General features: G+C 42.8%; 1 protein-coding gene across 5 annotated transcripts in view; it reads left to right on the plus strand.

The window, feature by feature from the left end:
* The first annotated feature begins 4,840 nt into the window (after positions 1-4,840).
* FCHO2 (FCH and mu domain containing endocytic adaptor 2) overlaps positions 4,841-12,184 on the plus strand; it is a 77,628-nt gene continuing 70,284 nt past the window's right edge. For all 5 annotated transcript variants that reach the window (XM_015848831.3, XM_015848833.3, XM_015848832.3 and 2 more), the window contains exon 1: positions 4,841-4,974. In XM_015848831.3, coding sequence (XP_015704317.2) covers positions 4,942-4,974 — 33 coding nt within the window. In that variant the 5' untranslated portion in view covers positions 4,841-4,941. The remainder of the gene's footprint in view (positions 4,975-12,184) is intronic.

Raw genomic sequence — 12,184 nt, forward strand, 5'->3', positions numbered from 1 at the left:
TGCTTTTTGGTTGGTTGGATTTTGTTTTTGCTAAGCTTACATTAGAATTGTGAAAGTGAACATTCTGATGTTCTGTTTTGGAGCTTCAGGTACAAAAAATGTATTTCAAATCTTCTTTGACACGTTTCATTTCCAGAATTGAAATATGAAAGTGCTAAGTTGACAATCTTTTTCACTTTTTCCTCTTTCCCCCTCTTACAGTCATAAATTTTCACTACTGAACATACCTGGGAAATCAGCCTTCCCCTTTGCTTCCAGCAAACATGTTAACTTGAATGTGTAGCTATTGCACTAATACTGTCATTAAGCTCAATTTACTTAGCTGTTCAATGTTCCCATCTGCTCCCTCAGAACTTACTGCAGATGCCAATTACATTACTGTACACAACGAGAAGCAATGACATTGAGTTAGCCTTTTTACCTTGAAATGATTGTTAAGGAATGTCCCATATGCTAAACAAACTTAATTCAGAGTTTAGTCAAGATACTTTTTGGAGTTGCATTCACATTGGCTTTTTTAGATGATCCTGTGGCTTTCAGATAATGAAACTGAAGGATTCTCAGCTTCAAAACTCAGAATAAGGCCATAAGATATCTGAAAAGAAAAATGGACTCATTTTTCATATTTCTGGTCATTTTCATTATGGAATGCGCTTGCTGAGATAAACATTTTGGGTCTGTATCCAAAATAATCCCAAAATAATCCAAAATAATTCTGACACTATACAACTTACAGTGTCAGAAGTTCTTTGGAAGAGCAGATGAACTACCTGACTAAATAAGAATTCAGGTGTTTCTTTGAATCTTTACATACCTTAACACAGGAAAGCCGTATTGCTTTCTCCAGGACTCTTCCAGAGGGAGAAATAGCCAGTGTTCATTTTACTTATTCCAGTTCTTTTGACTTTTGAAGGCTTTATACATTAAAATTGTTGTATTGAGTGAAAAGCATATAAAAGCTGAAACCCTGGGCCTCAGCTCTCACTTTCTGCAAGCATTCATTCAGCTGTGTTCCTCAGTCTGTGAAATGGTAGTATTTAGAAGGGGTGTGGTGAGATCTGAAGAGGCCAGAAGTGAGTAAATGGTCACTGGTATAACTCACAGCTTTGTCTAATTAAGAGCTGTAGGCATCTCACAGATGCTCTTAAGCAAACACACCAAAAAAACCCTTCATAATCTTAATTTTAAAAATGACAACAGGATGTTATGCAATGTGTGTGGAGTCAGGAGGCCCTGTAAATTATCATTAATGGGTATCTGCATGTACTTATAAACATTTAGGCTTTTTAATCAGCGGTTTAAGGACACTATGAAGTTCAAGTCTGTTTTCCAGCTGCTCAAGTTGGTACCTTCCATTAGTAGGTGCTGAGATGTCTGTCTATGGATGCTGCACAAAAATCAAGGGTTAAATGTTCACACGGTATGACTTCCTCCTAAACACAACCTGTTTACAGCCTATGCTGCCCACTACTGCTGCTCAGATTTTTAGCATGCAGCCCTACTTCAGTACCTGTTCTTGTTTATTTTTACCTCTTTCACAGTATTCTCAATGACTTCTTACTAAACAGCAAAAAAAAATCAGCCCAGGTTAATATTTTGTCATTCTTTTATTTACTGCATTTCATGAAACTCATCCCTGAGACTTTACATTTCCTGTTTTGTTAGTACAGTAATAACTATGAGCTATACTTGGTTTAATTTAAAAAAGGCCCAAATTCCACTATGCAGCACTAAGTACACTAATATAATGTGTAATATTAGTAGAGCTTTGGGCTTTCTATCGTGGGTTATCTTTTCTATTTCTGTGTATTTCATAATCAGATTGGAAAAGATCTTTGAGTTGAAGGTCACAGCTTGCTTATGTGTAGGTACAGTAGTGTGTTTTGGTATGAAGTGAGGTTACACAGAACTTGCTCCAGGAAGTACTTCAGATTTATTTGCTTTACGTTTAATTCAAATCATTTAAACGATAAAGTCTTTTTTTCATTTAGGTCATTTTTCATTGGATCACAAGCTGCTTCAAGTTCATTGATTAACATATTTTCCAGGTAAGTGCTTAAAAATATGCATGCAATATCACAGTATCACAGCATAATAGTTCATCATGTTATTGCCCCACACTGCAGAGAGTGTAGATGGGAAAACTTGGTACCGTGAGTCTGTAGTAATGCATCTCTTCAATATATTATAAATCAATTGGAATTTTTCATTCAGGGCTGAAGACTTTCTGGAGAGATTCAAAATGAAATGTACAGCCTCTGAACTGTAATGCTTCCATCAGACTTAGCTGATTTGATGAAACAAGATTTTGGTAATGCAAGCAGAAGACTAATAAAGGTGGAGTATTGGTACTCAGTGATTCACTCTAAAACAATGCTGTTGGGTTCTTAATTCAAGTAATTGAAATAATGAATGGGATGTGATCAAGCATGGTGACTAAATCAATAGAGGTGCACTTTCAAGTATACGGTGAGTCAGATGATGCAGCCTAATGGAATACATTATTCCAGGGATGCTGAAAGCAGTACAGCTGAAACTTGCTAGCGAATGGTTCAACAGAGTACAAAAAGTCATTATTAGGTTTGAAAGAGCCTTTACCAGAAGCTGGAAAAAACAAACTAATATTCAGCTGATTTCTTGTCGTAATAAATGTGATTATCTACAGCTGTGCATGCACAACTCTTCTTAAGTTCAGAAATAATAGAAATATCCACTCTGCCCAGAAGTGGAATCTGTGCCATTATCTCACCTGTGATTGCTCATTTCATTGCAGTTTTTGTACTAAAAACAAACAAACAAAAAAAAAAAAACAAAAAACCCAGGCTGCAATAAGTCTCCAGCAGTTAGGTCATAAGCGAGTGAATTATTAAGCTTCCAGGTAGTGTCTGCAGCCAGGCAGGTACAACTGTGTGGCTAGAATACAGTCCTGCTGATTTTAAAGCCCCACAGCATAACTTAATTCTTACCACAGTTAAATGATCCATGAGACTCCTAGCAATTCACTTTCTTCCTCTTTCCTTGTCTGTTGTTCTCTGCTAGAGTGGTAAAAAAGGGGTATACCCAATAACGGTGTGTGGTTATTCTGGTTGGAATTCATAATTGATTTTCAAATGGTTAAAACACAAAGCAAATTAGCTTAGCTTCCATGGTAGAATGCAATACCTAACTTTTGTTTTTCAGTTACATTCAAATCTGTAGTCTAGATGCACTGTACCTTTGGTATTGCAACTTGAAAGTTCTTCCAGTAAGTCTTAGTTAATATAGTGTGTTGCCCTTCTCTGGACATGCTCCAAGGCCTCCATGTCTTGTAGTGAGGGGCACAAAACTGAACATAGTACTCGAGGTGCGGCCTCACTGAGTGCAGAGGGATGAACACTTCTCTGCTTCTGCTGGCAACACTATTTTTGATACAATTCAGGATGCGATTGGCCCTCTTGGCCACCTGGGCATGCTGCTGACTCGTGTTCTGCCGAGCATCAACCAACACCCCCAGGTGCATTTTTCAGCACAGTCTCCCAGTCGTTCTGCCTCAAGCCTGCAGCATTGCTGGGCTTTGCTGCGCCCAGAGTGTGGGACCTGGCACTTGGTCTTGCTGAACTTCATCCCATTGGCCTCAGTCTAGTGATCCATCCCCATCGTGGGCTGCCTTGTAGCCAAGAAATCTGCTTGCCTCTTCATGCTTCTACTGTGAGGCACATGGTTATGGTACTCCAAGTTTATGTAGATGACATAGATGAGAGAGAAAGTGCTTTTTATACTCTGAAGTATAAATGCATTACAGAATCACAGAATGACCCGGGTTGGAAGGGACCTCAAGGATCATGTAGTTCCAACCCCCCTGCCTGGCAGGGCCACCAAACATGCACATTTACTAGATCAGGTTGCCCAGGGCCCCGTCCAACCTGGTCTTGAACACCTCCAAGGACGGGGCATCCACAACCTCCCTGGGCAGCCTGTTCCAGGGCCTAACCACTCTCCTAGTGAAGAACTTCCCCCTAACATCCAACCTAAATCTTCCCTCTTTTAACTTAAAACCATTTCCCCGTGTCCTGCTATTATCAGCCCTTTCAAAGAGTTTACTCCCCTCCTGGGAGTAAGTTCCCTTCAGGTATTGAAAGGCTGCAATGAGGTCACCCCGCAACCTTCTCTTCTCCAGACTGAACAAACCCAACTCCCTCAGCCTGTCCTCATAGGGGAGGTGCTCCAGCCCCCTGATCATCTTTGTGGCCCTCCTCTGGACCCTTTCCAAAATCTCCATGTCTTTCTGGTACTGAGGGCTCCACACCTGGACACAGTACTCCAGATGGGGCCTCACAAGAGCCAAGTAGAGAGGGACAATCACCTCCCTATCCCTGCATTTATAATATTAATCCAGGAAATTACTTGAATCTTCCATGAGAGCTTGTGCTGGCACGCAGTGGGGATATTTGTTTTATTCTGAAACACATATAGTCACAGCTATCAGAATAGCATTCCTTTCTGTCCACTCCCATTAGGCTATAGGAACAAAGAAACAATTGTACCGGGACAGCAGCTAACCAAGCCAGCATCCTTCTGTGGCAACCACTGTAAACCTAGGGAAGAGATAAGAGCTGTAAGCAATATTTTTGCAAAGCTTTTATGTGCTTTCAGTGTCAGCATTAGGTCCTGCAGTCAGCACCCTGCTATGGATCTCTCTGAGAAACACCGCCCTCCACGCCTCACGTTACTCAGCCCGACCCTTATCCAGCACCGCCTTCTACACATGCGCACGCTACGCACCGTACCCGTCCCGGCCGCTGACGGCCCATCCGGCCGCGCGTTGGGCGGAGCCGCCGTGTGGAGGGAGGCGGAGCGCCGTGACGGGAAGGGCGGCGCGTGGCGGCGGCGGCTGCTTCCTCCGTCGCGTCTCGGCGGTTGGGGCCGGGCCGGGCGAGCTGGGGCCGGGGCGGCGACGGCGGGATGATGATGGCGTACTTCGTGGAGAGCTTCTGGGTAGGGCAGCGCCGACAAGCGTTACCGCGGCGAAGCGGGTGGGAGAGCACGGCTACGGTGGGAGGCGGGCGGGGTGTGGGCTGCCGCGGCGGGCTGGGCTGCGGGGCTGCCCCGGGGACGGTGGTCGGGCCTGGAGAGCGGGCCGGGCCGAGCCGAGCCGTGCTGTGCTGTACCGAGCCGTGCCGAGCTCCTTCTCGGGGGCTGCCAGGTGGGGCCGTACGGGAGACCCCAGGCGGCGGCCCCGGCTCCAATGTCCGTCCTCGTTCCGGACAATACGCGCCTCCATCCGCCTGCTGCCTTTGTACCGGCGTGTCCGGAGGGACGGCGGGCAGCGGGCGGCCCTGCGTGTGACGCCGTTTGTCACTTACTCCGTCTGTGTAGTCAGGGCTGTGGGGGCGCTTCCGTGGGGAAAACGCGGAGATAAACGTTAAGGGATGAATTGGGATTGTTGCCGAGCCTTCCTTCGGAGCTCGGACAACCCGAATCCCTTGTGGAATGGGTCTGAAACATCGCAGCCGCCGTTCTCGTAAGCCCACAACCCGGTGCTGCTGCTCTGCTCCTCGGTGCGTAGGATTTTACCGTGCGTCTCTGCTGACGGGTGGGGGAAACGTCACAGCAAATATTTGTCGAGACAAAAAAAAAAAAAAAAAAAAAAGAAAAATCTCGTAGATCCATCTGGTTCTGCATAAATAATGGTTATTCTTAGTGTTTGGAGAGTGCTGACTTCACAGAGTGTGCTCTGCGAGGAAATAAAGCAGAGCTGCAGCCTGGCCTCATGTTTTGTTTGCAGTTGTTTAATTACGACTCTCCAGTTTTGTTTTGGGTGAAGTATTAAAATTCTATGAAAGGATCCACCATGTGCTCCCTCGGTATACGAGCCTGCTAGGTTTTGGTGTGTGAGTTCTGGTGTAGGAGATGAATAGGAAACAAATATGTGGCTTGTTTTCATCTTGGGCAAAAGTAATATTCAAGTTAGTGTAAAAAGTCAGCTTTTCAGATGAAAAGAGAATAAACCACGCATTTATATTCTGTTCTCTCCGCTGAAATAAAGTTTATGCCATGAATTTCAGGTTTTTAATCTTTGAACTGTTTCATTGGCAATGGCTCAGTTGGGCAGTAAGCAGTTGTGTTAAACCAGTGAAGATGGTGCCATTCCCATACATACGTATTTCTGTGTTCTTCGTACCTTTGCAAATGCTGCCAGCAAATTCAAGGCAGGTGACATCTGCTCAAAGTTTCCCCTTGTCTGTCTGCCTTATGAAGCCTCTGTCTATCTTTTTGGAATGGGTTATTGTTCGGAATTGTTACTGCAGTGTTTTGGAAGATCTTTAGCATGATCTGAGTGTGTTTTAACATGGTGAAAAAGTGGACATGGAAAGGAAGAGATGTTAAATTGCACTGAGTGGACAGTGACAAAATACAACGGAGAAGAATCCATAAATACAGAGAGTTCTACATTGAACTCTGGAAGAACTGTCATCAGGCTTTTGGTTTTTCCTTGGCCTTCTAGGTAATGCCATGTAAACTATTTTACTTTCTTTTTTGCTGGTTTGGTCACCGATGTAGTGGAATATTATGTTTCCTAAAGCACTGATGTGAAATACATCCAAAGCATTGTAGGATCGTAGATTCATTAAGGGTGGAAAAGACCACTGAGATCATCCAGCAGCTCATCCCTACTATGTCTGTCAGTGCTACATCTGCACAATCCTTGGATGCCTTGGGCAGCCTGTTGGAATGCTTTGCCACTCTGAGGAGAAGTTTATTCTTAATATCCAACCTGAACCTCACCTGGCTCAACTTGAGGCCATTTCCTCTAGTGCTATTGCTAGTTACACAGGAGAGCATTCCAACCCCCACATCACCACAACCCGTCGGCTTAGACAGCAATAAGATCTCCTGTCAGCCGCCTCCAGACTGAACAATCCTGGTTCCCTCAGCTGTTCCTCATAACACTTGTGCTCCAAACCCCTCACCAGCTTCATTGCCCTTCACTGGTCACACTCCAGGGCCTGAACATGTTCTTGTAGTGAGGGGCCCAAAACTGAACACGGTGCTTGAGTTGTGTCCTCACCAGAACTGAGTATGGAGGGAAATTCTTAATTATATAATGCACGTGTTGTCAGCAGTTCACAGATGAAATGGTACAATAAGAAATGGAGATCTGGGTCTTGTGCTTTGGAAAGCTCTCTCTGTTTCTTTAAGTTTTTGATAGAAATAGACAAAGGAAACCTGAAGTGATTTATTTGGAAAACTGGAGTGCTGTGTGAATGTGTATGTTTCTTGCACAGTGTTTAGATGCTGTCTTATAAGAATTCGCTACAAATGTGCTCATTTAAACTAAAAACAAAAAACAAAACGATATATTTACTGTAAAGGAAGGTTATCATTGGACTTCCATGCTTCTCTGCCCACAGCACAAGGTTGGAACAAGATGATACTCCAAGGTCCCTTCCAACCCAAGCCTTTCTAGGACTTGCATGTGTGCACTACTTTTAAAAGCAGATGAGTAGATGTAATTTTATTTTTAGCAGAAAACATGAGGAAAATGTGTTTTCTCTGTGGTGTTTTTGGGCCTGTCGCTTGCTGGCTGCAGGTGACTGCTGGTCATTGGGAGGTGATTTTGGTCATTGAGAGGGACTTGATGATCTTCAAGGTCTTTTCCAACCTGGGTAATTCTATGATTCTGTGATTGTCAGGATGTGGGGCTCAGAGGCCTGTACTGTTGCTGTAAGGGCTGTGTGTGCAGAGTGCTGCACACTGCGTTTTTCAGGTCAGTTTGGTTCAGTTTGAGGGATTGGGAAGGCTAATTTGTTTGTGGTATCAGAAATTATAAATGAGTAGTACGGGCTATAAATGGCTTCAATTCTTATGACTGAGTTTCAGGCATTCAAGTCACATGGCCAAACATTCCCAGCTCCTAATTAGGATGTTGTCATAAAACGTTGGGTGCTTGCTGCTGAGTATGTGCTGTATCAAAACAGTGCTGTAACATGGAGGGAATCCTGCAATATTTCCATTATGAATAACTAGATTTTGTCACTTTGAATACCCCTAAATGCTGGTATCAGAGAACAAAAGGCATTTGTTAGAACTGAACTGCTGTTTTCTTAGCACGATGTAGGAAGTGTAGCACAAGCTTCAACGTAAGTTTGATTTTAAGTCACCTGATGCAGACTGTACTCTTACTAATGGTGAAACTATTAAACCATTTCAGGTTAACCAAAATAAGCCATATCTAAGCCAGTCATACATATCCACTAATTGCTTTAAATTGATTAAACTTTTAGAAGCTTTATGTGCAGCTGAAGCTGGTCTCCATGTAATGCTGTGCATGTTCAATTTTCAGGAAGCTTTGTGGCACAAAAATACATGTTAAAATTGGCTTTGACATTCTCCTTATGGTACTTTTTTTCAATTGCTTGTGTTACCCACAGCTTTTGAGAGTGAATGTGAGGGGAAAATGAGGGGAATTTTTTTTATTTTTATTTTTTTCCCCATTTTTCTCAGGATTCTTGCAGTGTGTGAGGGCTGGCTGTGTGCAGGATTAGTGATCTCAGCTTTGTGAAGGGTCTTGCTCTAATAAAAGTAGGATGCATTTTCTTGCGCACCTACAGGCTGTGATTGATACCGAGACTTGTCGAGCTTCCATCCACAGTCCCATTCACATGTTTGTGCTTGGCTTGCAGTTGGATGCTCAGTTTTCGGGAGCGTGGCTGTGCAGTATTGGTGCAGTCTCCTCCCTCTCTGTATATTTAGCATGAGTTGGCAGTTCTCTGTTTTTTTGTCCTGGAAGTATTTTTAATTACCTCTGTCATATGCTGAAAGCTTTCCTGGAGCTGGTTTTCATGTGATTTACTGAAACTAGAAGAATGGAATTGCAATTGCCAGGTCGCTTTGGTGTTCAAACTTCTCAGAACGTTTCCTGCTGAGGAACATAGTATCCTGTACTATGATACTGTAGTATCAACACTAGGTGACCAGCTTTGGGTGTTTCAATGCGCTTGATTCTGTGTAGCTCTGTCAGACACTCAGTAGCTAGCTGTCAGAAGTGTAACACCATCACCATAGTCACAGGAATATTTTTGTGTATACTAAGTATTTGCCTGAATGGAATGTGTGAAACATGTTAATTATTTGAAGCTGCACCCGGGTAACTGCTAAAAGAAAAAGTATCAGAGCATCTAAACTTAGTTTAAATTTACGTGGAGTTGGGTTGCTTTATTGTGTTGCTCTGTTTCTTTAGAGTTCCACACTTTTATTAGTGAATGAAGTCAACAGTATAAATGGACAAGCCATAACAAGTAGTGTATATCTAAGCTGATGGACAAAGAGCAGGGCTTTTTGTTGCTAGTATTTGGAATTTTCAAATTAGGATTAGAGCAATGAACAGTCTCTGTTTATTTTTTATTATTTTTTTTTTTTTGCAATAAAATATGCAAATTAATTGCTAAATGGAGCACTTTGTAAGTTGTTTGAGTCATATCCAGTAGGCGAGACTTGTGAAAGTTGTGTGTAGTTTCAGCAAATATGAAGGCTGCTCCAAAAGTAATGCAGCCTATTTCATTATCCTGTCCCACACCATCAGAGGTGGGTGTTGGTGGTTTGTTGTTAGAGGTGGAACCTTCCTGCAGTATCCCATTCCATGTTGTTGCTGTGTGACAGCTGGCAGCAGAGGGGCACTCTGACAGAATGGCATCTGACATGGAAATGTGTATGAAGCAAAGGTGTGTCACTGAATTCCTGCACGCAGGAAAAAATGGCACCCACTGACATTCATTGGTGTTTGCTGAACGTTTATGGAGAACAAACAGTGGATGTGAGCAAAGGGAGGTGTGGGTGGTGTGTTACAGCTGCAGCAACATGAAAGACAAGTCATGTTCCACATGGCCGCGCACAGCTGTCACATCACAACATGAAGAGCGTCTCAATCAGCACACCTGCATGAATCAGCATATTGTGGCCAGGGCACTGTGCACAGAGCTGACTGTTGTCTCCAGTGTGTTGGAAATGATGGTGTTAAAGTTGTCATCTCACAGAGTTTGTACCAGGTGTGTCCTATGAATGCTCATGCAGGAACTCCATATGCTACTTTGTCAGGACCTATTGAACCAGTATGAGGCTGATGGTGACAGTTTCCTGGATTTTATCATTACTGGTGATGAGATGTGATGTCATTGCCATGAGCCAGAGTCAAAATGATAGTCCATGTTGTGGCAACATGTGAATTCCCCATCCAAGAAAAAGATCGGGCTACAGTCCTCATTGGGAAAGGTGATGTGCACTGTCTTTGGGATAGGGAAGACCTGGTCCTTCTGGGTATCTTGAAACCCAGGTAAACCGCTGGCTCTGACCACTGCATTACATCTCTGATGAAGCTGAAGGCTTGAACGTCCAGAGTCAGGCCAGAGAAGACATCTTTCTCTTGCAGCATGATAATGCCAGGCCCCATGTCAGTTTGAAGACTGAGGAGCATATTGCCAGTCTTGGCTGGACTGTCCTGCCACACCCACCATAAAGTTTGGGTTTGGCTGCTTTGAACTTCCATCTGTTCGGGTCGATGAAATGCAGCATTCTCCTGGCAGTGGTGCCACTATAGCAGCAGTGAAGCAGTGGGTTTCTTCTGGTGCAGATGTTTATGAGGATGTTGGGCTGGCTGTTGTTCATTGCTGGTGAAAATGCATAGCCAAAGGTGGTGAATATGTTGAAAAATAGTTTTGTGGCTGAGAATTTTTCTATCAAATAGTGTCACATGCTCTTAGTATCTGTTGTAGTTTCCATGGGAATAAATAGGAGGCATTACTTTCAAAGCAGCCTTCATACTTTATTAAGAACTGATCTTTACCCTGCAACCAAACTTCAGAGTGTCTGCAGTCACTCTTTGGCCTAACACTATGGCTCTGATAATTTGATACAAAGTTTTTCTTCCAATAAGACTTACAAGCCCCTGTGATTTATCTGCATGAGGGGTCTTCCAGGCATGATGTTACCTTCCGGAGTGTGATTTTTCAGTATTCCTGTCTGACAGAATAATATGGGCATGCTTCTAAGTGTAAAAGTACCTGCAGAGCAGCTTCTCTAGAAGTGACCTAATCAAGAGGCAGAGGATACAGATTTTCCTACTTTCACCCTCGAAGTTGAATCAGAGGAATCTATTTCCCATATTCTTTTCATGCTTGTCTGTTTTTTTTTCCTGTTTATCTTTTATTCATTGTATGTCAGTGAGCTGATTATGATTTGAATCACTTACAGATAAAAGTGTAGTTTTGTTTTTGTTCCATTCCTTCAGCGTGCTGTGGTAATGTGATCACATTTATAACTGTGAATGGGGTTGAAGATGTTTGTGCATACTCAGCCACTACTAATGCATGTTGTAAAAGCATAGATTGAAATGGTTAATTCTCTTGCTGGGCTTAGTCAGAAAAAGTTAAACTTTGTCCATTCTTGTCTTATCAAGTTTTTAAAGCTTGATCTAAATAAAAAAGTACCGTGTGTTCCTTTTATTGTCCTGCCTATTCAGTATTGCTGTGAAGGCAGTATTTACAGCCATCCTCTTCTTACTTCTCACACTAGCTTAACCAGTAGTAAATATCTAACTAATTGTGAAAACTTACGGCATTGATAATTGGGAAACATCTGTCTACCTCTGTCTAAAGAGGGTGTTATGGTAAAGTGTGTTAGCTTTTTACATTGATACAGTTACACACATTAACATTGAACAATTTTAGCCCAAAGAGGACAAAGCATGCACTTAGACAATGTGATTTGAAACATGGGAATTAAATACAGCTGCAGATGGCTCAGAAATTTCTGGCTACTTCATGAAAAGATGACTTTTAAATTTAGGATTACCCTTATGTGCAGTGAATCATTTATTCTTAAGGTGTTTTTTTCTAAGTCTATTAAGCAGCCTAGTAAGAGTTCCTGTAATGTGTTTCCTGTTATGTACAACTCCTGGAAATGCTGAATTCTGACTTCACAATTGCTGACAGCGTTACTTTCATTTCCATGAGAAAACTGTTGCAGATAGTGCTCTGTGGAGGGAAATGGAACGGTTGTCTGACCTGGGGTTGTGTGGCCGCAGTTCACTTTGTATATAGTTGCTCAGCTGTGGACTCCTCGTTATGGGCTTAAGCAAAGAGTTTTCTTGTATTTGAAGTCTTGCTTTCTCTTACAACTTACTGTGAAGAAACAGCTGTGCTCTATCTAA

The sequence above is a fragment of the Coturnix japonica genome, chromosome Z (assembly GCF_054131305.1).
Source record: "Coturnix japonica strain WE chromosome Z, WE-NBRP24, whole genome shotgun sequence".
Classification (NCBI taxonomy): domain Eukaryota; kingdom Metazoa; phylum Chordata; class Aves; order Galliformes; family Phasianidae; genus Coturnix; species Coturnix japonica.